This window comes from Panthera tigris, chromosome F2, assembly GCF_018350195.1.
Source record: "Panthera tigris isolate Pti1 chromosome F2, P.tigris_Pti1_mat1.1, whole genome shotgun sequence".
Lineage (NCBI taxonomy): Eukaryota > Metazoa > Chordata > Mammalia > Carnivora > Felidae > Panthera > Panthera tigris.
Window position 1 is genome coordinate 13,428,001 of NC_056676.1, and position 26,148 is coordinate 13,454,148.

Here is a 26,148-nt window from a genome sequence, read left to right on the forward strand (position 1 = left end):
GTCCAGCGCCCGTAACTGCCACGTGACCTCCGGCGGCCGGGAGCGCCACTGACCCAGGCGGTCACAGGCTCCTCCCACTCTTCCCTGGCCTTGGAAAGTCTTCTCGCCAGGATCCGCTCAGGGAGGCAGCCTCGAGAGAGGAAAGTGTTGTTGAGGCCATCTGAACTATATGCGCTTCTTCCATGTTAAGCCCGTGACAGCCTGCAGCCTGTGTATAAACTTCAGATTCAGGTGGAAAGGGATGGAGATCTCTAGATGGAGATCTCCGGACTCGTGCAAGACAAGCCTTGTAAGTGCCTTTGCTTGTGAAGCCTGCCGCCCACCAATCTGGCCTGCCTCTTTCTTCTGGCTCTCCTTGCCCTCCGTGTGCTGGTTTTGAGTGTCACCTAGGGAAGCTCCCAAGGTCGCAGATCAACACATTTTATGGTATGTGATATCATATACACATTTGGATATTTGTTACATTGTTGTCCCATTCCAAACTGAGAGGCTTGGAGCTTAAAGAGGTTAACTCACCTGCCCAAGGAGAGGGATTGATGTAACAGGGCTGGGATACAGATGCAGATCAGTCTGTCCCCTGAGCATCCACACAGTCTTGGCCACCTGGACACGTGCTGTCTCCATCACTGAGAACCTTGGGTCACTTGAACACTGCCTTCTGCTCTAACAGAATGACTGACCTCAACTTCTTGACAAGAGGTTGAACAGCAGTTTGCATGACCATATTTAGAGTGGAAGTTTGGATCACTGATCTGGTAAGTTTATTTTTTCTAATATAACTTTTACTGTGATATTTTCCCCTGTAAGTGCTTATTCCATCCCACAAATTCTGAAGTGTATTTTCATTTCCAATTTAAAATATTTAATAATTTTCTGAATGCACATCCAATTGCTCAAAAAGTCTGTTTTGAAAGTCCTCTCCTTCGTTAGATTATCTTGTAGAAAGTGGGGGAGGTGTATATGTGTGGCTCTATTTCTGGAAACTCGGTTGGGTGTCATTGATCCATGCTTTATCTTTATCCTGGTACCACATATTCTTGTTTATATTTATAGTAGGCTTGAAATCTGATACTGTAGCCCTCAACCATTTTTGTTTCTTTTTTTTTTTTTTTTAATTTTTTTTTCAACGTTTTTTATTTATTTTTGGGACAGAGAGAGACAGAGCATGAACGGGGGAGGGGCAGAGAGAGAGGGAGACACAGAATCGGAAACAGGCTCCAGGCTCTGAGCCCTCAGCCCAGAGCCTGACGCGGGGCTCGAACTCACGGACCGCGAGATCGTGACCTGGCTGAAGTCGGACGCTTAACCGACTGCGCCACCCAGGCGCCCCTACCATTTTTGTTTCTAAAGTAAAAATTATTTGGAATATTCTAGGTTGTTTGCATTTCCTTATAAATTTTAAATGCAGTTTATTGATTCTTAGCGGAAGGAGGAAGAGGATGAGGGGAAAGTAAAGAAGCAAAAATTCCCTGGGATTTTATTGAATTTACAAAGCCGTTTGAAGAAAACATAGTCATGCTGAGCCTTTTAATCCACAAATATGTTTCTTTCTCTGTATTTAGGTCTTCCTTAATTTCTTACAGCAATATTTGGTACTTTTCTATATATAGGCTTATATGATTTGTGTTAATTTTTTAAGTGTTTTTACGCCGCTGATGTGGTTGTGAGTCATTTTTCTTAAACTTCATTTTCTAAAACTTGGCTACTGACAAAGATTCTGTCCTTGACCAAACGCTGTTCAGCCTCCCCTGAACTTTTCAAGTAGGCCTTCACTTTTAGACTTCTGTGTTCTTGTCTGCATTGCCCAAATTTAGCAGGAATCCTAAGTTAGTTCAGCTCCAATCCCCCACCCTTCCTTTCTGGTCTCCCTTGGTATCTGCTCAAGTTCCTCATCCTCCACCATCCCCCGGGTGATGTCTGATCTCCTGGCTTGCCTTCTGCAAGCATCCTGTGAGGTCAGTTTCACCCAACCCTCCCCCCACCCCCCCCTTACCTCTGATGTTCCTCTTAGTAATTTCCCATCCACTGACCCCCACCCCTCTCCTTGGCTATAAATTCCCATTTGCCTGTGCTGTATACAGAGTTGAGTCCATTCTGTCCCCCTGCAGGGCCCTATTGCAATGGTCCCTGTACCTGTTGCAGGGCATCCCTTGAATAAAGTCTTTCTTACAGTGCTTTAACAAGTGTCACTGGATAGCTTCTTCTTTACCAGTTAGAATGAGTATTTTTTCCTTAATACTGCTGGTATATAGAAAATGTAATTGATTTATATTTTCCTAATAATCTGGGACCTTGCTATATTCACTTGTTAGTTCTCATCATTGTACTATACATTCCTGAAGGCTTTCAATATTTAAAAGAATCTGAATTTTGCAAATAGATGGAATTTTATTTTTCATTTCTTATCTTTATGTATTTTATTTATTTTTCTCTCCTTATTTCACTGACTAGGCTCTTTTGCCGAAAATAGAAATAACACTGGACATCCTTTCCCTGTACTAAATTTAGGAGGAAAAAGTTTAGTATTTCAACAAAAAAGATGATGTGAGCTATAGTTTTTCTTGGATGTCCTTTATCAGATTTTAAAACTATTTATTCCTAGTCTTCTGAGATATCTTATCATGAATGGGTGTTGAATTTTGATAAATGATTTTGCTGAATCTATTGAAATGATAAACCCATAAAGTAAGAAAAAATGGTAAGATTTCTTCCCTTTCACTTTGTTAGTAGGGTTTATATTGTTTACTTGTTAAAACAGTCTTCATCCTTGGCATAATCATATTTGATTTTGTGGCATTATCCTTCATATATGTGTGTATGTACTTATATACATAATTTATTTCTAATATTCTGTTAAAGGTATATGTGCCCATGTTCATGAGGGATGTTTGTCTGTAATTTTCTTACTTTGAAATTTTTTTCTCAAGTTTGGTTATTAGGGATAAGCTAACTTCATAAAATGATTAGACAAGGGTTCACTCTTTTTCTAATTCTGAAGGAGTTTGTCTACAGTTTGTCATTTCTGTTTAAAATATTTGATAGAAATCATTGGCAATAGCCTCTGAGTCTGGGGTTTTCATTGTGAATATGGTTTGATCATGATTTCAGTTTATATTCATGAGAATATATTCATATTATTATTTTCATTTCATCTTGTTTATTATTTGGTCTTATTTTGAAATGAATTTGTCCATTTCATCAAACTTACTGCATTCATTGTCATAAAAGTTATAGTATATGCAGCATACATATGGTCTATAATTTATAGTTTCTATTTTGTGTAGAGTTAGCCTGATAGGAGCAAATGCTGGAAGCCATTATTGATTTGATTTGATTGTAGCAATCATATGTAAGTCCCTACATTCCTACATTTTAAAGAATTAAAAATGTCAATAATAACTGTCAAGAATACTAAAAAGATATCTTTTTTGATTTACTGAGAAGGTAACACTGTATTCACTCTCTTTAGAATTCTAAATCCTTTAATGACTACTTATTTGGTGAAATACAGATTGACACATAATGTTTTTTTCCTCTCATAATTAGTTACACAAAAGTTTAAATACCCTATTATGTATTGCAAATATAGCTATTTTCAAAATTCTATTGCTTTCTCATTTTTAAATGACAAAAACATGTTCATACGGTAAATGCTTAATTTTAGCTATATTGTTCCCCTTTATTTTATTATTTAAAATTTTTTAATGTTTATTTATATTTGAGAGAGACAGAGAGAGAGAGAGAGACAGAGACAGAGCATGAGAAGGAGGGGCAGAGAGAGACAGAATCCGAAGCAGGCTCCAGGCTCTGAGCTGTGAACTGTCAGCACAGAACCTGATGCGGGGCTTGAACTCACCAGCAGTGAGATCATGACCTGAGCCGAAGTCAGACGCTCAATCAACTGAACCTCCCAGGCACCCCATATATTGCTTCCCTTTATAAACATTTGCTTTTCCTTCACAAACCTGTTTTATTATTATCTACAGAGCATTCACCCCATGTTTCCTGTCTTTGTTGATTTGCTTGCATTTGTGCTTAATGTCTAATTTCATGTCCCCATTTTCATCTTTTTCTACATGTGTGAATCCTGCTTATTAGAGGTAGGTCCTAATCAAAGACACTTTTTCCCTGCAGACTTCTCTGATAGCCTTCAGTCACACCAATTTCTCACTTCTCAACCTCTGTAGACTTATCTATTACCTACACTGTGGCCAAATCACTTTCAACCTTGTATTTGAATTATACCCGTATATTCCCCAGTTCCCCACACTAGAAATGTTAGTATCTGTGATGTTGTGACTTATAATAAGAAATACATATTTGGTCTTTACCCACATTTCTGGCACAGAAATGCTATAAATGTCACAATAATGTTATAATGTTATAATAAATATGTTATATAATGCTATAATTAATAAATATAATGTTATAATAATACAATATATGTTATAAACTATAACTATAACCTTGGGATATCCTAAGTGATGAGAGAGTCTAAGTGATATGTTTTTGGTGTATATTTTAGAGTTTATTTCAAGAGAGAAAGCACGATTTGGAGAGGAGCAGAGAGACGAGGAGAGAGAATATCCCGAGGGGCTCAATCTTCCCAACTGGGAGATCATGACCTGAGCAGAAATCAAGAGTCAGATGCTCAACTGACTGAACCACCCAGGTGCCCCTATGTCTTTTGTTATATTTGTGAGGTGACTTTTGGAAAGCCTTGGGGAACCTAAGGAAGGCTGATTGCCCATGGAGCCAATTCTGAATTAAATGGTTGGTACTAGGGCATCTGGGTGGCACAGTTGGTTGAGCATCCAACTTTGGCTCAAGTCATGATCTTAAAGTTTGTGAGTTTGAGCCACACGTCAAGCTCTCTGCTATCAGTGTGGAACCCACTTCAGATCCTCGGTCTCCCTCTCTGCCCTTCTCCTACTCGTACATGTGCATGCATGGTGTACTTTCTCTCTCTCGAAAATAAATAAAACATTAAAAAATAAATAAATAAAGGGTTGGAACTTTCAGTCCCATCCCATACCTCCGGGGTAGGGAGATAGTCTGCAGATTGAGTTCAGTCACCAGTGGCCAGTGATGTCATTAGTCATGCCTATTAATGAAGCCTACATAAAAATCCAAAAAGAGAAGGTCCAGAGATTTTCCACGTTGATAAACTCATTGGAATTTTGGGAGAGTGGGGTGCTTAGGGCCCAGAAGCTCTGTATGCTTCCTCCATACCTTCCTGCCCTGTGCGTCCTTTTATAATAAACTGATAATCTAGCAAGTAAAATGTTTCTCTGAGTTCTGTAAGCCCCTTTAGCAAATTATTCAAATCCAAGGAGGTGGTTGTTGAAACCGCCAGTATCTAGAGCTCGTTGGTCAGGAAGACAGATGACAACCGGGCTTGTGACTGGTGTCCAAAGAGAAGCTGTATAAGGGGGGCACTGTTTGGGACAGAGCCCTCAGTCTGTGGGGCCTGATACTCTGCAGGTGGATAGTGTCAGGACTGAGTTGAATTATAGGACACCTAGCTGATGTCCAGAGCATCTCTTGGTGGTGTGGGAGGAGCCCTCGTCCCTCCACACAGATGAGATTTGGTGACCTGAACTTTGGTATCCTGTTCACTTTCATCTATATTCCAGCCCACTTGTTGAGCAAATTCTGAAGTTAGTGTGTAAGAGTTGAAAGAAATGACTACTTTTACTTTCAGGCACATTTGTATTTGGGATTGGGATATTTTGATGGTTGCTTTGTGTTTATTTCATCATACTTGCATTTTTAGAGGCCTGGGGTTCCTTTGTTGTTTATTAATTCAATAATTTATTATACAAACAAATGTTGTAGTATTTCATCGTCCTACATGAGGACAATGATTTATTGGCAAAATACAATATTTGAAATAATAATGCTTTGTACTTATAAAAGACAATTCACATTTCTTATATTCACTAGTTATATTTCTTTCCTTGTCTCTTTTTATACACACGCATATGCACGCGCACACAAATATGGGCTTGTTTTTAATGTTCCATATTTCATAAGACTCAGTTCCATTTTGATTCTTTGCTTCAGAAAAGCATTTCAGTGAATTCCATATAAAATAAGTTGCATCCCTTTTGATCCTACTATTGCGTTTTCATTATAACCAATTATGATGTCAGGGATGTTTTCTGTTACCCCTTTCCTCTATTGCCCCCCCCCCTGCCAAAACCCTGAAATAATTACAAATCATTTACCAGGAAATATCCTTTGATCCTTTTTAAATTTTATTTCTAAGGAAGTAATAAGTAAATTATAGAGGCAGAAAGAGGAAAGATGTAGTAAATTGCTGAAAATCACTAGGAGAAAATTATAAACATTACAAAATAATACTATTTTTATGTTTGTTCTGAAGACATTGCTTAGATGCTAAAATGAATACTAAAAGTCTCCCAAATTGAATTTTTAATAATGTTCCGTCACACTATTCCTGTGGAACAGTAAAAATGTACTAATAAATGCAAACAACTCTCTTTTGTATAGTAAAGGGAAAAGAAATATAAAATTATACAGTATTTTTTATTAAAGAAATTCTTTGGTTCCAACTTAGTGCCACAAAATATATGAAAAATATCTATATAATTTAGAATGTTTTTTCCTTTCATATATGGGCAGGGAAATTGGCTCCATATTTGCCTGAGTAGATGACTATTTCAACTCACACTTTTCCAGTGCAATCTGGTATACACCAAGATATGCACCTTTCCCTCAAATATTAAGCATCATGTGACCAGAAAATAGTAAAAAAACAAAACAAAACAGATGTTTAGTTTTAGTAAACCTAGAGTACTTCTTTGGGGAATTGCCAGTTTGAGACATTGTTTCCCAAATTTCATTCCTTCACATGCTCTCTTCCTGATTTTATCCATAGGCCCAGCCACACCAGGGGTACATGTGTGATTTATGCTGTCTCTGTTAGATAGATAAACATAGTACAGCTCCCTTTAGCCATCCTCTAAACAACAGTATCAATGAAATCGGGTATTAGATACTAGTTATAATATAGGAAGCATGAAATAGATAAGTTTTAAAAGTCTCTTTCTGATATGATTTAAAATTAGCTGATCCCTCCCCCCCACACACACACACACACATACACACGCACACAGTGGTCTATTCACCACATTTGAAGAAACACTGACCACAGTGACAACATGGCTAGCCCTTCCCTGCCCTCCCAGGTCCTGACCAGACCACGTCCTGAATGGAACTGGCCATTTGCACTCAGTCCCTTCCTTAGCTTTACAACTATAGGTGCACCTGCCTACATACCTTACCCAGCCATTCCCTAAAATTGCTCCTGAAGTCACACACATAGTATTTTATTTATTTATTTTTCAAACCTTTTAAAAAAAGCCACTTCCCTTCTTCTCTCTCCCTTCTAGAATGGCGTCTCTGGTCCTTATTTCTTACACCTTTTGCATGAAACTGCCATCATTTGACTTGCTTCTTCTAAGACAGACACTTCTCTGACATTTGGAAACACAGTGCCTCCTTTACTTGTTCTAACCTTTTAGTAGTTAATTTGGTGATGCCCTTTTCTCTTCATTTACTAAACTTTTTTCACATATTAACCACCATGCTGACAAACCCTGCTGCCTGTATAAAAGTTTAGATTGTTTAGAAAAGACCAGGTGGCAATTAGTGCTTCACAATGTCTAGAAAAATCTTATTTCCTCGCCTACTCTTTCAATAGGTCCTGCTTTGCATAAGTTGAACAGTTTTGTTATAAATAATGCCAACGTTTTATTCTATTAAACGTTGAATTGTAGTCTTTATTCTTTTGCATTATTCAACTATTTCAGGGGTGAAAAACAGTATAAAATGCTGTCAGAACTCAAGGTAAAAAAGCTCCATCATGTTTGAAGCAGCCAGAAAGAGTTTCTCAGAAAAATAGGGGTTGAGATGACTGACAGACAAAGGTAGGAGAAAATGCAAGAGGTAGCGAAGGTTAAGGTCCTCAAGAGGGGTGTTAAGGAGTCCTTTGTATTTATAGCAGAAGGTGCAGTCTCCGGCTATTGAAGATAAATCATTGGACCAAAGATATTTTACAGACACCCTTTGATTCCATACTAAGACTTATTTATATAATTTACATATAAAGGATATTTGTGAAGAAAAAGGTGACTAAGTAAGGTTAAAAATCAAAAGAGGATTGGGGAATCTGAAGGAGTGAATGTAAATGCAGGATATAACCATCTTACTAGTGAGTTATGCAACTGTGGGGAAAGCTGGGCCTTATTCAGGTGAAAGAGAGTGCAAAGAGAAGATAAATAGAGCGCCCAGTTTAAAGGTATTATTTCATAAGTCATCATATATTGATTGAGCATATATACTTAGAAAATTCAAGGGCTGGTTTCAAGGGCAAACAACAAACAAAGGTGATCCAAATTTACTGCTTATAAACGAAGTAAGCCATGTAGACGAGTAAATACAATTCATGGTAGAAAGTATCAAATGCCATGAACAAAGTACAGTAAAAATATTATCATAATGCAAAGGATGACAAAATTCCTTCTGGACAAGGAAAGTAAGGAAGGCATCAGAGAAAAGAATGACAGTTCATCTGAAGTCTTAACTTTAGGAAAGCTTTGGTTATACTCAGTGAAGGAATGAATTTCAGCTGTGGCAGAAGTAGCATGAGTCAGTGCAAAGATTTTGGAAAACTTAGGATCTGTTTGGAGAAGAACAGATAATTCAGTTTGAAAACCATATCAATTCCATGAAGGATGCTCACTTCAAGGGCACATTGACATGTTGGATACTTTACTCAACTAATTGTTCATGAGTAAATGTTCTTTTTTTAAAGCTCTGATCATCCTTTTATTCATATTTCACTGAGGTCAGTTTTATAAGTGAGGTGTAAAGTGGAGGTCAAAGGAACAAAGAGTCAAAGTCAACTAGTATTGTTGGATTTAGTGTCTCACACATACACATAGTCCTCACGATCCTCTCCTCATTTCCAGCTTCTGTCAGAGTTGATGGTCATGCTGAAATGGGAAAACTTGAACTTTAGTTGCATATTTAATTGAAAGGATGCTGCCTCTGTCCCTTGCTGCCCTGGGTCATTCGGTGGCTTTTAGGCCATCTAAGGCAACTCTGAATAGGAGTTCCCCTCAGCCACCTGCTCTAACAGCTGTGTCAGTCCATCAGTATGACTACATGTGCTGTCAGGCAGTGGCTCTTTATTACTCCTATTGTATTGATCAGGAAGATCCTGTAGGAAAGAGCATTTTCTCCTTCTTTTGCTCTTTTTAGTAGGAATATAATTAGGACTAAAATTTAATGAGGGTACTAAAATTCTTAGAATCAATGTTTATGTACTTCCTGGTTGCAAATCATACTTGTTAGCTCATCATTTGGAAGATGACCTAAAATAAATGTCTGGGTCCTAGACACCTCCATTCTGTAATACTTTCTACTTAGTTATCAAGAGTAAAAATAAAACACACACATGTCTTGGCGTTCAGCATTAGAGAAAATGTTCAGCAGATATTAAGAGAGTGTGATGTCAGCAAGATGGCCAAATAAGATGTGCATCACTCATATTTCCCCGTCAGAAGCAATAATTTTGTATCCATCCATGGACAAAAATGCTTTGTAAGAGCTTTGGGATCCAAGTAGGTGATTATGAAACCTTGGTGTAGTCTAAGATTGAGGAGAGCCATTTTGAGAAGGCAGGCCACACCCAGGTAGCTGATACCTAACTGTGTCCCAGCTATTGACCTATAAACAGCACTGTACCCTTGAGGACTTGGCCACAGACCCATTTGGCTTTAGTTCTGTCATCAACACCATAGCCATGGGACTCCAGAAGAGTCTCACCCATCTGTGTATGGGGTAATAGGCATAAAGACCTTGTTCCAGCTGTGGACCCTGATTGGCTCATGGACAGGTCCAAACCCTCTCAGGCGTGGTTCAGGAGCCCCTGAAGAACACAGATTTAGACAGTCACCCAAAGACAGGGAAACTCTGTGGAAGTCCAGGAGAGTGGCAGAGAAGTTCCAGCACACCATTGGAGGAAAAATATCTGAGATTGGCTATTTCAAAGAGGATAAAAGGAACAGTTTGACTATGTGCATTACCGGTCTCAGAAAGGCAGCACAGCTCAGTACAAAGAGGGCCCTTCTTGGTTCATCATTTATTTTTCAAGGGAAAGTGAGAGCATGTGAGTGAGTGCCCACCTTCCCTGGCTATTCAAGATGCTGCTGAACAGGCCCATTCTTATCAGGGCACAGAATGGTATGTCTCAAAGGGACTTGTTTCCCACTAATTACATCACTGGCCTCCACTGGGAGGCCCGCCCATGAATTTCTGAGGATACTTCATCTGTGAATTCTCACAGCTGGCCCCTGGATACCCCCCAGCCCTCTGTGTACCACATCCACACAAACTCCTACCATGTGACAGACTCCCTGCGCATGCTCCCAATGACAGCAAGAGTGAACTTATGCAGATGGTTGGTGAATGTGTGCAAAAACCTGGCCTAAATCTGCAAGTCTAGGGAAACAAAACAAAACAGAATGAAACTTGAGCACACAACACTATCCTACAGAAAGCAAAAAGGAGACTGTCAACACGTGGCCTGACTTTGCAGCGTAGAGAAAATGCATACTTGCTTAAGAATTCTGCCACTAGAGAAAGTGAGAAGTATGGAGCAAACATATCTACAGAAGATCTGAGAAAGCCTCAGGATCTCTAGCAGGGCTGGTGGAAGATACTTCTTTCCAGAAGTTAGACAGCAAAGACTAGAGAGGCAACTGCTACTTCAAATGTAAAAATAGCAACATAATATCGTAAGGAACACACAAAATCAAAGAAACATGAACCATCTAAAGGAATTCAATAATTTACCAGTAACTGAATCCAAACACATAAAGATCTGCAATTACGAACTGAAAAGGCAATATGTGGAATGGAAGAAAATATTTACAACCTTCTATCTGATAAGAGGTCAATAACCAAAATATGTAAGGAACTTGTACAACTCAAAAGCTTTATAAAGCAAAGAATCTGATTAAAAAGTGGGCAGAGGACTTAGTAGACATTTTTCTAAAGAAGACATACAAATGGCCAGTAAGTACATGAGAATATGTTCAGCATCACTAATAATCAGGAAAATGCATATCAAAACCACAAGAATACATCAACCTTTTAGAATGGCTGCCATCCGAAAGACAGATTACAAGTGTTGACATGGGTGTGGAGAAAAGTAAACCCTTGTTCACTGTTGGTGGGATTGTAAACTGGTGCAGTCACTATGGAAACAGGATAGAGGCTCCTCAAAAAATTAAAGATAGGACTAGAATATTATCCAGCAATTCCACTGCTGGGTATGGATCCAAGGAAAATGAAAACACTATCTCCAGAAGATACCCACGTCTTCATGTTCATTGCAGCATTATTTATAGTAGCCAAGACTTGGAAACAAGCTAAATGCCTGTTTATGGATGAGTGGAAAAGAGAGATGTGAGAGGTACAGATATAGATATAAATATATAGATAGATGTAGATGTAGAGACAGGTGTAGACATAGATATACATAATGCTTGGTGAAATAATTCAGACAGAGAAAGACAAATGTTGTATTTATATGTGGAATACATATAAAACACTGTATATATGGTTATACATTTATATATGGAATCTAGAAGAGCTGAACTCAGAGGGTGGGGGAACGAGGAAAAGTTGGTCAAAGGGTACAAACTTCTATTTATAAGATGAATGAGTTCTTGGGATATGATATACCAGGAGAAGGAGAAGGAGAAGGAAAGAAAATACATACTAATGTGAGCATAACCTGTACATAAGCCTAGTTTCTCTAGAATAACAATTTTTGAAGAAATTTACATGGAATATTAACAGGAATTCATTCTAAAAACAATTCTGTGATAATAGAAAGGCTGAGGTAAACAAGGTGTCACAGGTTTCTTTACGCAGAACTTTTCAGTGCTTATACTAAACTAATGGGCATTGTGAAACTTCAAAGGGGGACTATAGTATTCATTGTTAGCAAAACATATTTGATTATAGAATGTTCTCTCCCCAGAAGAACTGACCAAGGTACCATTCATAGAACAGAATTGGAGAAGCAGTGCCTGATTTAAGAAGGCAGAGCACTGGGGTTTGGATTGAGGGGTTGCACCTTTCCTAGCTCAGTATATTTTCTGGGCCCTGCTTCCCAGGAAGGGAAAAATGAAAGTCATCCCCGCCATCTATTGGCTTGTCTGGAGACCTGTTGAGCCAATCAGGTTTACATAGCACATAGGAATATTATATACAAAATAAAAATATATTGTCTCCTGAATATCTTACATGTTACCAATTATTTGCTACTCTTCAAAATTATATAAAATTAAAAATATTCAAATAAAAGACCAGATTTTCAAAGTTCTGCTTTTCATTTGTATATTTAAAAAAATCCTCATCATAACCGTAGATTTCTGTGAAGGCCAGTGAGAATAATTATGTGTATCCAATAAAAAGGAAGAATACATAAAAATGCACTCAAAATACCTAGTCTTTGGAAATCTTTCTAAAGTAATCTTACGGATTTTTATATTCCTAGTAATTAGAGAAACCTACTCAGAAAGCTATTGAAACACTTAATGGCATACCCAAGCATATAATATGAGATATAGGAATCAAATTTTGAAGTCATGTATATATCAAGGTTCTAAAAGCAGGAGATAACCCACTTACAATTGAATATCCCCCTTATACTTTGTTCTGTGGACTTTGCCTATTTGCAGAGAAAAGATTGATAAAGGGTCTAAGTAATTTCAAGTTCCTAGCAATCAGAGAACATAAGCATGCATAAATGTTTTCAAGTGGCAATTTTTAAGTCACCAGGTATCAAACACTTGAGGTTATTAAAAAGCAGCACCTTAATTGGCAATTGTTTTAGAACCAAAGTTGTTTTTGACAGTAAAAGATACGTATTTTTTTAAGTTAAATTAAAAGTTCCGGCTGTTAAGGCAGTGGAGAATGATGTCAGTGGGCCATCTACCAAAGTGAGTAGATTGTTTTCTGCATATGTTAATGAAAAATGGCCACTGGTATGCACCATAGAAGACCTCCATCCTGAGGAGCTTGGTCATCCTCATGCTGCAATTTTCCTGATCCTTCTTGTCACTCTGACAACTGTTTCAAGAGGGTGGATCATATGAGAATGCTGATATCCAGTAACACAAATATATTAATAAATATAAATGGAATGTGATAAGTACCATATATCATATTTTACATAGAATATTGTTGGCCTAAAAAGTAAGTATAGTCCTCAAAAGTGTCTCCTTCATTTTTATAAACTGAAAATGTTTTATCTATCACAAAAGGTTGTGTAAAAAATATACCATAAACCTCAAGTAAATCCATTATATTTTTCTGGTGTTAATAATTCCTTCTGAATTAATCTTTGGGAATTTGAGTTTAGTAATTTTTTTTCAGAAAAAGCAAGTATGTTTAATTTCCACTAAAATCAATCTTCTAGAGGCAAAAATATTTTTCTTCCCTATGAGTAAAAGAATATTTAGAAAGGCCTTAGATCACTTTAACCAGGTTGGCCCTTCATGTTATAACGTTTTCTCATAGAAAATCACTTAGTTACTTTAGATATCAAGTTGGTGCGTATTTTTCAAGTAAGCAACTGTGATTGTTTACAGAGCAGATATGGATTATAGGTAAGTAGAGCAAAATATTTTGGAGTGATTCCCACTCAGGGTACATGAGAATGATATTAAGGCAACTCCTGATATTTCTCAGGAGATTTTGCTTAAAAGTGTAAAAATAATTAAATGCATCTCTAAAGCTGTTGAAAACATAGAGGTTTTTTGTTTTTTGGGTGTTTTTTTAATCCTTATTTATTTATTTATTTTCCTGATTTATTTTATTTTTTTTTATTTTTTATTTTTATTTTTTCCATATATGAAGTTTATTGTCAAATTGGTTTCCATACAACATCCAGTGCTCATCCCAAAAGATGCCCTCTTCAATACCCATCACCCACCCTCCCCTCCCTCCCACATGGAGGTTTTTACTTTGCAAATGTTGTGCACAGACATTTCCCTCTGCTTCTTCCAGCTTTACTACATCTTATCCAGGCTTCATTTGACTGTTGACAGCATCAACAATGTTTGCGCAGTTGGATCTCAGGCAGGAAGTTCCAAACTGTGTCTCCTTTGGATTATAATTTTAACTGACTTCTTAGTTACTTTCTGAGTCAGGTTTGCACAGTTGTTTTCTTTTAAACTCTGGTCTATTTACATCACTTTAAAAAAATTACACCACTTTAAGTTAAACAGATTACAGAGTAAAAGACAAAGTGAATTTGCGCATTTGACCTGCTGTTTGCCAAATACTGATGTTTAGGATGGAGGAGTTTCAGCAGTTTTGCTAAGCTAAGGACTACGAGTGCTGAGACAGCTCTGGAAGTAATCACCAAAACAGCAGTAACCATCAGGTAGTAAAAAGGACCTCTTCATGCTCCGTCCTCTTGGGCCTCTTGGAGAATCAGAGGACTGAGTGCACTGGGTGTAGCTGCTGTCAGTAAACTACTGGTTCTCGAAGGATATTCAGTAAATTCCAGGTTCAAAAAAAAAAAGGTCACTTCATCAGCAAACGTTGGCAATGCTGCAGTTGAATAAAAGCAGTGAGAGTGAAAACAAAGGCTGAAGTAGATGCCTTAGAAACAATACAGTGAGGAAAAACTGTAGAAAACGTTGGAAATGTCCAAACTGGTCATTCTGAGTAGCATTGAACTGTGGCCTTTGCTACACTGCATACATTAGCACAGACAACTGGCAATCTGCAAGAATGCATGTGTTGAGTTGGGACCCTGGATATGGAACTCCCTCCGGGCAGTGGCAATATTACCCGAATTATTCGTGGAATTCTCAGTACCTGTAGGTGTAGTGATGTGATTGAGAGAACAGTCTTTTTTTTTTTTTTTTTTAACTTTAAGTTTATTTTTGAGAGAGAGCAAGGGCATGAGTAGGGGAGGGGCAAAGAGAAGGAGAGAGAGGGAATCCCAAGCAGGCTCCGTGCTGTCAGTGCAGAGCCCAATGTGGGGCTCAAACTCAGGAACCGTGAGGTCACAACCTGAACTGAAATCAAGAACTGAGCCACCTGGGTGCCCATCTTTTTTTTTTGCTTTGAAAACTCTCTCTGCATTCTGCTTTTTCCAATCTCTTTGCTGTAGGCTCACCCATTTGGAGAACAAGTGGTCCACATTCACTTTCTCTGTGGAAGCTGGATGTGGCCAGGGCTTCTGCTGCCACTAGAATGGCACCATGAGCTGTGTCCGCTGACTAAACACAGGGGTGGCAAAAGCCCCCGAGCGACCGGGCAGCCTGACAGGACAGCGCTGCTGTTTCCATTAACGTTAAATATCACACGACAGTGTGGAGACTGTTGATACTTCTCAAGTGGGTTCTGGGAAGCAGCTTCCACTGAAGTAAAGGCTTTTCACTTTGTCCTGCAGGCCCTGGAGTTCTCAGCTTACTCTGCACCAGCTGGATGTCTTTGTTATATTTGTTAGGGATCTGGATAATAGGATGAAAGATGGGATTGTGAATCATTTTGATAAAAAAAAAAGAAAAAGAAAAAAGAAAAAAAAAAGCCTAGATGATAACTTTGATGAAAAGGGATATGCTAGCTAAAAGACATCTTAGAAAGACTAATATAGTGGTTAAAAGCCTGACTTGGCGTTAGAGTGAACTGGATTAGGATCCCGGCTCTACCTCTTGCTATGGGAGGTTACTTGAGCAATCTGTTAGGCTTCTAATTAGTCATCCCAAAATAAGGACAGCGCTATTCCACAGGATTGTTGTGAGAACAGAATAGAATGATAGATTTAAAACTCACCATAATGCCTGACCCGCAGTCTGCACCCAATGGCAGTTGCTACTGGCATTGTTCCTTTGTAGAATAAGGCTGGGATGGCTCTCAGTGTCCTTGGGTTAATCGTGACCCTTGTATGTAGTGTTAGCTCAGAGCAGAGTCCAATCTGGGATAGATTCCTGGCCACAAAACCAGATCCCACCTGTAGAGGCCTAGGCAAAATGTAGATATTGTTGTAAAATGAATTATCAGTAATTATGGGGGCTGGGAGATATTTTAGAAAAAGTTCCACGCAGGCTGAGAAAATAAATTTCAACAAAGCTATTGATCAATGTTAACTGATGCATTTGGTATTGTGGATTATGAACACTTTGAACTCCTGATGGTTACTGTGATAATAATTATTAAGTATACACTTTTCCCCCCAAATTCTATAACAATATTGTAAGGCATATATTATTGACCATATTTCAAACATTAAGACACAGAAGACTAAAATGATTAGGGAACATACTGAAGGTCAGAAGCCAGATCAGCAGAGCCCAGATCTAACTCCATCATGCTGCTGGTTTTGTTCTCCCCTGGCCTTGGATTCCTAGCAAATCCTTGGGTGGGAGGCAGCCTCAGTGTTTGGCAGGCACTCTCATGGCTATTTACTGCATTTTGGGGGGTGCACTGCTGTTCATTGCTGCTTCCCTGAGATCAGTTCCTGAGGGTGGCAACAGTGACCACAGATTGCAACAGGACTTGCTGCAGCATGGCTGTGGGAGTGGGGTGAAAGGACAAGCACCCCAAACTTCTTGGTTTAAAACAACAGCAATTTGTCTCACAGTTCTGGAGGCTAGAAGGCTGACATCATTTGTCAGAGGGACTGTACTCCCTCTGAAACCTGTGGGGCAACTCTTCCTTCCTCTTCTAGCTCCTAGTGGTTTGTTGGCAACTTCGGCTTTCCTTGGCTTGCAGCTATAGCTCTCTAGTCCCTGCCTTCATTGTCACCAAGTGTTCTCCCTGTGTGTCTGTCTTCACATGGCCATCTTTTGATAAGAGCATCGGTCATATCCTGCTCCAGTATGATCTCATGTTAGCTTACCTAATTATATCTGCAATGATCCCATGTCTAAATAAGTCAGTACATTCTGGAGTCAGTACAGTGGGTTAGGGATATCAGCATTCTTTTTTTTCGGGGACACAATTCAACTCACAACAGAGAGAGACTTGCATCTTTCATTTTTCTTTTCCATACTTCCTAAAACATGGTTTAATCTGCAGTCATGACCAAGTTTAGAACTTGATCAAAAATCCTGTCATCATAGAATAAAATAGAATTCCAGGAGTCAGGGGGTGCCTGGGTGGCTCAGTTGGTTAAGTGTCCAACTTTGGCTCAGGTCATGATCTCACAGTTCATGGGTTCAAGCCCCATGTTGGGCTGTGTGCTGACAGCTCAGAGCCTGGAGCCTGCTTCAGATTCTGTGTCTCCCTCTCTCTTCCCCTCCTCCACTCACACACACACTCTCTCTCAAAAATAAATAAACATTAAAAAAAAGTTTAAAAATAGAATTCCAAGAGTCAGGAAAATATGCTGTTGATATTATATTAAGCCATTCTTAGGGTATATCCCTGTTGGCTTCTTTCTAAGAATCATTGCATATATTAGTAATAAAATGGGAAATAAATAAAAATTAAGTGTGCTTAATATACTTAGGTATAGTGGGAATTAAGCCACACCCCTTCTGTGTCTTTCCCTTGTCATTGGCATGAAGGTGTGGTTTCTTATAGGTAGGTCACTGCTAACTATTCATTTTTTCTGGGAAAGTTCTCAGCCTTTGTGATTCTTCAGTAGAGCCAGTCTTTGACACTGCACGAAACTGTTAGGGGTTGGGTTAGAACCTGCCTCAAAATCTCACTTCATGATCAAACGTTGAGGAGAGAGCCCATAGCCTAGAGGGAATGCAGATGAGCAGAGAAGAGCAGATGGAATGAACAAGTGTCCACAGTGGCCACCCGCAAAGCCGTGCTGCCACAGACATAGCAGCTCAGTGTGCAGCCATAGACACTGCAGTCATGAAATGCATCGAGCAGGAATTTACCTGGACCACAGCTGCCTTGAGAGCAGTTGACTGGGATGACTCTGGGACTTGGACTCCGAACAGAAAACAGTCACTCCCGCTAAAAAGAGCTTGAAATGATTGTTAATTCCACACCATCTTGAAAATTAATAGGAGCAGAAGGACACTATCTGGAATTTTTTTTTAAAATGGTCAAAGAGCTCTGATTGTAAAGATGGCGAACAGAATGAAGCCAACAGAGGAGGTCATTCGTAGGATGATAAATTAAGATAACGGAAATCAGTGGTCAGGATTTCCCTTGATGCCATTTCTGAGTACTTGCAGATGGAAAGGCCAAGGATGAATTGTGCACATTTTAGGGAAAGCGCTAATGGGGATGAGAGGATGGGACTTGATGTTCAAAGTAATACTGCACAATGTTAGTCCAATTATTATCAACAACTAACTTATTGTCTCCAAAATCCCACATTAAAACATTTCTACATATAGGTATTATCTGAACCCCCTTCCTGAAAATGTGGGGGGTCTTGGGCACTGTGTATTACAGGAATTTAGTCAGGTTCAATGAGAAGTGGGCACATGTGAAGGGGGTCAATCTTGCATGGGCCACACGATGTAAAACCCAGGGTGTTGTTGGTTCACAACCCTCTTGAGAGTCTCCGTGGTGTAATCTGAAACTGGCCCCTGTACTCAGAGGGCAGGAAGAGACTGAAGAAAGAGGCAGGCCACTCCAGCTTAGTAGGTGGCAGTGCTAAAAAGCAGAGGGAACTTACATATGAGGCTCGCCTTGGGTGGCAGCCAGACAAATGGATCCCCACACCCACCATCCGAATCTTAAAAGTTTATAAAGAGGCTGTAACTGAGCTCAGTTACTTACGTCAGGTAGGTGTTTCCAACACGATACGTCACCTTCTCAAGGCCATGTCTTTGAAGCACCCCTGGGGGCGGGAAAGACAAGCAGAACCACACGAGTCAATTGGTAGTCACATTTTTTGGATGACACCCTCCAACCGGTGCCACCCAACGAGTAGATTCATGGGGAAGAATTTCAAATGAAAATCAGGCAGACCACCCAACCAATTCATTTATCAGAGGCAGCTAGATAGAGAGGGAGGATCCAGGAAAGAGGCCAAAGGTGCAGCATCAGGAAAATGGGTGAGAGCAACTGTATTCTGGGCACGGGACATTCAGAGAGCCGGGGAGTGTCCCAAACCAGAGGAACGTCCCAAACCAGAGAAAGGAGCTTTTATAGAAGAATCTTGGGCCTCAGGCGGAGGAGCAGGAGAAGAGTAAATCTGGACAAGGAGCTTATTTCTTTGTCATTTGCTGTGTTACCTAGATGGTCCCAATTCTCCCTTCTTTGGGCTGTCTGACCCACAATTAGCCCTTTAAGCATGGCTTCATAAAATGCAGTAGAGGAAATAGGGCCAGCTGCACTCATTTTCGAGTGGCAGTGATTGACCAGGTATCATCCACTCAGCTATGAACCACGAGAGCTTTTAACAGTAGAATGTCATAGCATTATACATCTCGTGTCTTTGTAGAGATAAAAACAGCTGTAGGAAATGTGTGGTCATCCAGAAAAGAAACCTATGTGGATTTTTTTTTTTTTTCAACATTAGGATTCTGTTTACAATAACTATTGTTTCCACAGTACTGAATTTTGAAAAGCTTAAAGATGTTTGGGCTTCTTTTGTGAATCCTTGCAGTATTTTCCTGAGGCACATGGAGAACAAATAGCTTCATCACAGGTGTTTAGACAATCCATTGTAATAAATTATATAATTATCATTTTATACTGGCAGGTCGTTCACCCAGTACAGGTTTTGATCTACACATGCACTCACACACCTTGCTCTGATACCAGGATTGTCCTACGTGAGGGCCTGTCTTCTATGAAACAGTAACTGCATTTTCCATCGCCTTTCAGGACATCTGCCAGTGCTACCCAAACAAATCTGGTATAATTAGTGGGTTCTAAAGTAAATGTTTAATAGAGGCATGGAATTCTTATTTGATTACTTTGCTGCTGCAGAGAAAAAGGACCTAATTTAACATTAAGCCTGTAATTAGCAAATAGAGCTCTTTTGCTAGGGTAAACTACATCCTTTGAATTTTACAATAACTTGCTTTCAAAATTTAAATTTAAATAACCTAGATGATCATAGCCCTAATGTGAACAAACTAACCTGGTCAATCTCATTTTATTTGCTTTCAGAAAGTAATTCCAAATCCCTATTTTCTTGAGTGGATTTTACTAGGACCTATTATTTTGTTTGCTTTGAAAACATTTTAGTTCCATAAAAATCTCCTAATCCTTCCATAACTCTTATTTTTCTGTTTTTTTTTTTTTTTCAGTGCTGCAGGGTACATATCTGTGTATTAGAAAGCTTATGCAAGTGCCTGGGTGGCTCAGTCGGTTAAGTATCTGACTCTTGAATTCAGCTCAGGTCATGATCTCATGGTTAATGAGTTCGAGCCCCACATCAGGCTCCCTGCACTGACAGCATGGAGCCTGCTTGGGATTCTCTCTCCCTCTCTCTCTCCGCCCCCCTCTCCCCAAAATAAAGAAATAAACTTAAAAAAAAGGAAAGCTTATGGATTTTATACTTTACATTAAAATAGCACAGATATAAATGGTACAAATAGTCTTAATACACATCTTTGGTTCTATCAAGAGGAAAATATGCCCAGTGGCCCCATGTTTTATGTTCCAAAAGTGGGAGTAGTTTGGGCCAGTCTAAATTCTCAGTGTCTCAGAGCACTTGTCCCTGGCTGTTGTTGAACAAGTGTCTGTTTAGGACCAGGGCAGCGGATTGCCCTTTATACTTAGTGGTGCCGACTTGGATGTGAAGAGAGGATGTCATTTTGTTCTACAGTTATTGGTAATGACAAGATCTTAGGTATGGCGATGGGAGTGAGTGAGGAAAGTGCGTCAATGAGACCATTGTGGAGAGGTGATCCAGTGACTGAGAGGGTAGAGTATGGAGAAAAATAGCTACATGTATACTGAAATGGCCAAGAATTAAAGCAGTAGAGAGTCTCTCTCATAAAAGGAGCTAGGAACTAAAATCAATAGAAATGAATGGAAATTTTTAAAAAGTTATAAAGGGAATTATCTGACATAGGAGAGTGAAAGTTTGAGGGGTCTTTAGGAGGAAGGGAAAGTAGTTTGAGAATAGCAATCAAGAGCAAGTCAATCACCTGCCCCACCTTCCAGCACACCATACAAGGTAAGAGAGGGTAAGAGGAAGTAAGGTCCTTGGGGGAGAGCCAGGTTTTACAACATCAAGAACAGGCAAGGAATGTTTAGAGAAGATGCTAAGCATGCAGGGAGATTTGCTGATGATGGAAGGTGAGGTCTAGAGGGCATGGTGGAAAGGATTCAGAAGCTAGAGGTGGAAAAAGGTTCAGTAAAAGGGAAGGGCAGAGCCTTTGACAGTTAAGATACTGGAAGTTGACTGATGGTCTGTGGCTTCCTTTAGTGACTGGAGATAAGGAGAATCAGGCTGAACAAAGTTAGTTCTTGTCAATTCAACGCAGCAGTGGTGGAAAGGCCGAGAGTGAGGGAGAAGTGAAAGTGTGGCCTCCTGGGGCTCTGTCTCACCTTTGATAAGGGTGTAGAAGCTTTGGAGGCACCACATTGTTTAGACCTAGCATGCTGCTGATGCCTGCTGGGGGACAAGGAAATGCTCTTGGAATACACATGTTTTTGGTCACACCCTCAGTGATGAAACAGATTTTGGAGAGAACTGATATTATACCAAATGAGTAGACCCAATTTTTCCTTCTGATGAAGGCATAACTAGATGTGACCTTAGTTCCACTGCCCTGGTCTATTCCAGATATCCTGACGCTATGCAGCTACTGCCTTCGTTCTCCAGCATATGGGACTTCCTCAAATTCTTCTGTGGTCTCCATCTCAGGTACATTATTGGGAGTATAAGAAGCCTAAGAAATATTCATGTTCAATTTTCTTCATTTTGCAAATGAGAAAATCGAGACTGAAAAGGATAAAGTACCTTGGATAAGTAATCTTACTGAAAGTCAATGGACAAGTCAGAATTATAACTCTGATATCTTAATTCCTAAACTTTCACTTTTAGTTTTGAAGTGCCCTCTGTTGGCTTCTTAAGTTATAATGGCTTTAAACACTGTTAAAAAAACAGTTTTAAGTCAGAAAATACACAGATTATTTAATTCACGAACTATAACTTTTAATGTGGTGGTGTTTTGATAATAAGAACATAGAATTTATCCCTATTTCAAGCATTTCCCCCAAAATAATTGATACTGTCACATGAATGATAGTAACATGTGGTCCAGGTGATGTTTTGGGGGACCTAACAGCTGCATAAGGAGTTTCAGATCAGGGTCACCATAGGAACTGTGTGGAAATAGTCTTCTGTACTCTCTCCTTCAATCTCCCTGACAGTAAGGAACATATGAGAGCCTCAGCACCCCTGCATTGGAGTCTACATCTTTTTAGTCAGTAGGTTTTGAACTTCCTTTATGAAGGATTTTTCTCAGGGTGACATTGGACACTACTATATACTTTTTAAATGACACACATAAAGCCCTTGACTGGTATGTTATTACGCACCTGAGACATCAAGGTCATTGCGTTGTTAAAGTTCACCATTTGTTGTGGTTTCCTTGTTGCAGAAATTCTTTTTTTTTTTTTTTTTTTGATAGGATATACTGCTTAAAATATTATTTTGTACTGGTCTTTCTGGATTTTTTTTTAGCTGGCAGCATTCAAACATAGAGGGCAAACTGAGTATAATTTGGAAAAGAATAAAAGAAACATGAAGAATTAGGTGGAGTAACATGTATTGATCTGTGGTTTTTGGTTTTTCTATAATGAAAGACAAAAGATACTATTTAAGTTGAATTTTATCCTGACATACACAACTTTCAAGATAGAGTAGTATACAAATTCAATCCCACTTAACGTTTTAGATTATTAAAAGCCTGGATATACCAGTTTCCAACATTACCACATCCCCTGGACTTCCTATGTGATTTTAAGCAGTTAAAAGCCAAGATATCAATACAAAAATAAAAGATACCTGATTCACCAAGTTATTATACTGTAAACCTTCAGCATTAAAATATAATTTTTCTGTATTGTTAATTTTCTGTAAAATATTTCAGTATCTAGAGAAGCAGCTTTCAGAAACTGTCTTGCTATTCTAAATAAGTTGCTTGATAACTTCATTTTAATAAATGGCTGATCAGTGCGGAATGACAGAATATCTCCTTTCTGTGTTCTGCCTCTTCTGCCTTTATACTTCATATTCTCTTTAAATTGAATGGGGTAAAAAGAAAAATTAAATATAGACAACTTATGTATCAACTGCCAGTATTTGCATTCTGCCACAGCAGTTTTTTAACCTATAGAGATACCCTTGCTAATATTTCAAATACTGGTGAAATTAATGGAACAATAGCCATCCAAATTATTTTACCCTTGTTTCAAAAGAAGGTGTAATGTGACATATCAAACACTGTTTATCTGACAGCTCAGAAAAGCACTGCTCGCCCCATAGAAATCACTGTCACTTACATACTGAGTTTCTTGGCCCAAGAGCTAAATATATCTTCAGCGGTATCACAGTAATTAAAGAAAATAAGGCAGCAGAAAGGTTCTGACTCTTAATCTATGCTTAAAAGACACAAGTAACACAGGGTCATCACACTGAAAATTGAAACTGCATAACTGACTCAGAACTTCCTGGAGGCATCAGATCAATCCTAGATGAGGGAAAAATATTAGTAGCTAAACCATTTCAAATTTCAGGGAAATGAGATTTCAGTGTCACTATTTAAATTTTTCTTACATATTCCTTACAGCAATATTTGCTATTTCATTCTACTGCAGGTGAATTGGATAGGTCTCTCCAAGTGATTGGGCAGTCAGCTTATGTGGGGTTGTCTTCACATGACCTGCATAAAGATTATTTAATTATACCATAGGCTGTGTATTCTTTCGGATTTGCAGCCAGTTTGTGTGTAGAAATAGAAATGATCATAGCATTGGGACAAAAACAGAATTTTAAGTGAAAGCTTAAACTTAATATATTTGCTTAAAAATGTCACAGGAAATGAAGGATGAGAAATGTTAAATTGAAGTTAAGAAAGCACTCTCCATATGCCTCTAATTTCCATGAATATTTCTCTTTATATTTTCATTGTCTCATATCTGTCATATTTTATAAACAAAATTGAGAAAAATAAGCCACCCATGTCTCTCCTTTCTCAAAACCCTTTATATTTTTCACTCTCAACACAGAAGTTTTGTTTTAAGTTAAGGCAGAATGCATCAGACATTCAGACAGCAGTGCACATAAGAAGAACTAGAGAAGATGTACAAGATATTTTTTTAATCTTTTGGATGATATCAAAGACCTTTCACACCTATGGAAAATTAAGGGACAAATATCTAGGAAAACAAAATACCTGAGAGGTGATTCTAACTATTAGGAGGGACCAACTTTCTCCTAGATACTGAAAGTCTAAGAAATCTTCACTCATTTCACAGGCTTGTGGGGCAAAAACTGGAGTTCAAGGGCTGTAAAGGTCCCTGGTAAGTGCCCAGGACTCTCAAAGTCTCCACTCTAAAAGAAAAGCTAAACTGAAAACAGATCAACCTCCTTAAGGATTTACACGAGGTACATATCTTCTCCCTTCCTGATTGGATTGAGATTATATGAGATTTATTTTGTCTTTAGGCTCCTGTCAGAAGTCCGTGCAAATTTTCTCTGGAGAAGGATAGTGCCATTACAGGTTCCTGTGATCTTTCCAATTCTTCATGTTCAATATCTAGCGGTTAAGTAAAAATAAATAAAAATATAAATGGCGTGGTATATTGGAAAACATGATCAAAAACTAAGAAAAATAAAAAATGAAACTAATCATAAAGAGATTCAGATAATAGTTACTAAAGTAAGTATTATTTCTATTTACATTGAAATAACTATGATTGGCATGCTCAAAGAAATGAAACAAGATTTAGAATTTAGCTGAATAACTATAAAAGGACAAAACAGACGTTCTACAGTGGAAATATACAGTAACTGAAAGTACAAACATAATCAGTAAATGTATAACAAGTTAGACATAAAAAGCCATTAATGTACTAAATATTGCATCAGGAAAAATCTAATAACATAGTCTCAAAATGCATGAAGCAAGAATTCACATTAAAAAATAAACTAGGCAAATTCACAATCATAATATATGTGAAAAATTTACAAAAGTTTGACACACCTTCGGCAACCTTGTAAAGGGCTCATATAAACAATTTGTTATTTGACCACAGAGTTAACCAGAAAACTGCCATTATTTGAAAATTAAGCAATATATCACTAACTCTTGAATCAAAGAAGAATCATAGTGTAAGTGAAAAATAATTTGAATTGAGCAATAAAATTCTACATTATAAGATATGTAGCATGTAGCTAAAGTCATGCCTAGAGATTTATAGCTGTAAATTAGTATTTAAGAAATAATAAAAAGGCTTAGCTGTATGAACTAAATATTCCTCTCAAGAGGTTTATAAAAACAGCAGGTTAAACCAAAGAATGAAGAAAAATAATACAATAAGAGCAGAAGCTGTTGGTATAGAAAAGCACAGATCAGAAAGGACTAATGTTGATATGAAAATAGAATGTTTCTATAAAATGACTAATAAAACTTTTGTAAAGCTTACTGAGAACAAAAGAAGAATAGCTGCAAATAACCAATACTGGAGTGAAAAGGAGATATCACTGTGTATCCTGCAGACAATGCAAATATAATACAAGAACATTAGGAATACCTTCAAGCCAATTAATTAACAGCAAAAGAGAAGTGCAACTTTCTAGAGCAATGCTACTTACCAAAGCTGTTCAAGACAACGTAGAAACATCGAAATAGTCCTGTAACTATTCTTTCCACAAGGATAATTCCATACCCAGAATATATCAGTGAAAAATTTCTACCAAATATTAAGCAAGATTTAACACCTTTATCACACATAAACTCTTTCAGACATAGAAAAAGGAACGCATTCAAACCAATTTTTTGAGTCCAAATTCTTTGAACCGAAATTTGACAAGGGCATTAGTAAAGATTATAGGCTCATACATCTTGTAACTTAAATGTAAACATTTTAAATAAAAATCTAGGAAACCGTTGGGGGACCTGGGTGGCTCAGTCAGTTGAG

General features: G+C 38.3%; 1 protein-coding gene across 1 annotated transcript in view; it reads left to right on the forward strand.

Moving 5' to 3' along the window:
- The first annotated feature begins 436 nt into the window (after positions 1-436).
- NKAIN3 (sodium/potassium transporting ATPase interacting 3) overlaps positions 437-26,148 on the forward strand; it is a 710,683-nt gene continuing 684,971 nt past the window's right edge. The window contains exon 1 of the mRNA XM_042972876.1: positions 437-755. Coding sequence (XP_042828810.1) covers positions 717-755 — 39 coding nt within the window. The 5' untranslated portion in view covers positions 437-716. The remainder of the gene's footprint in view (positions 756-26,148) is intronic.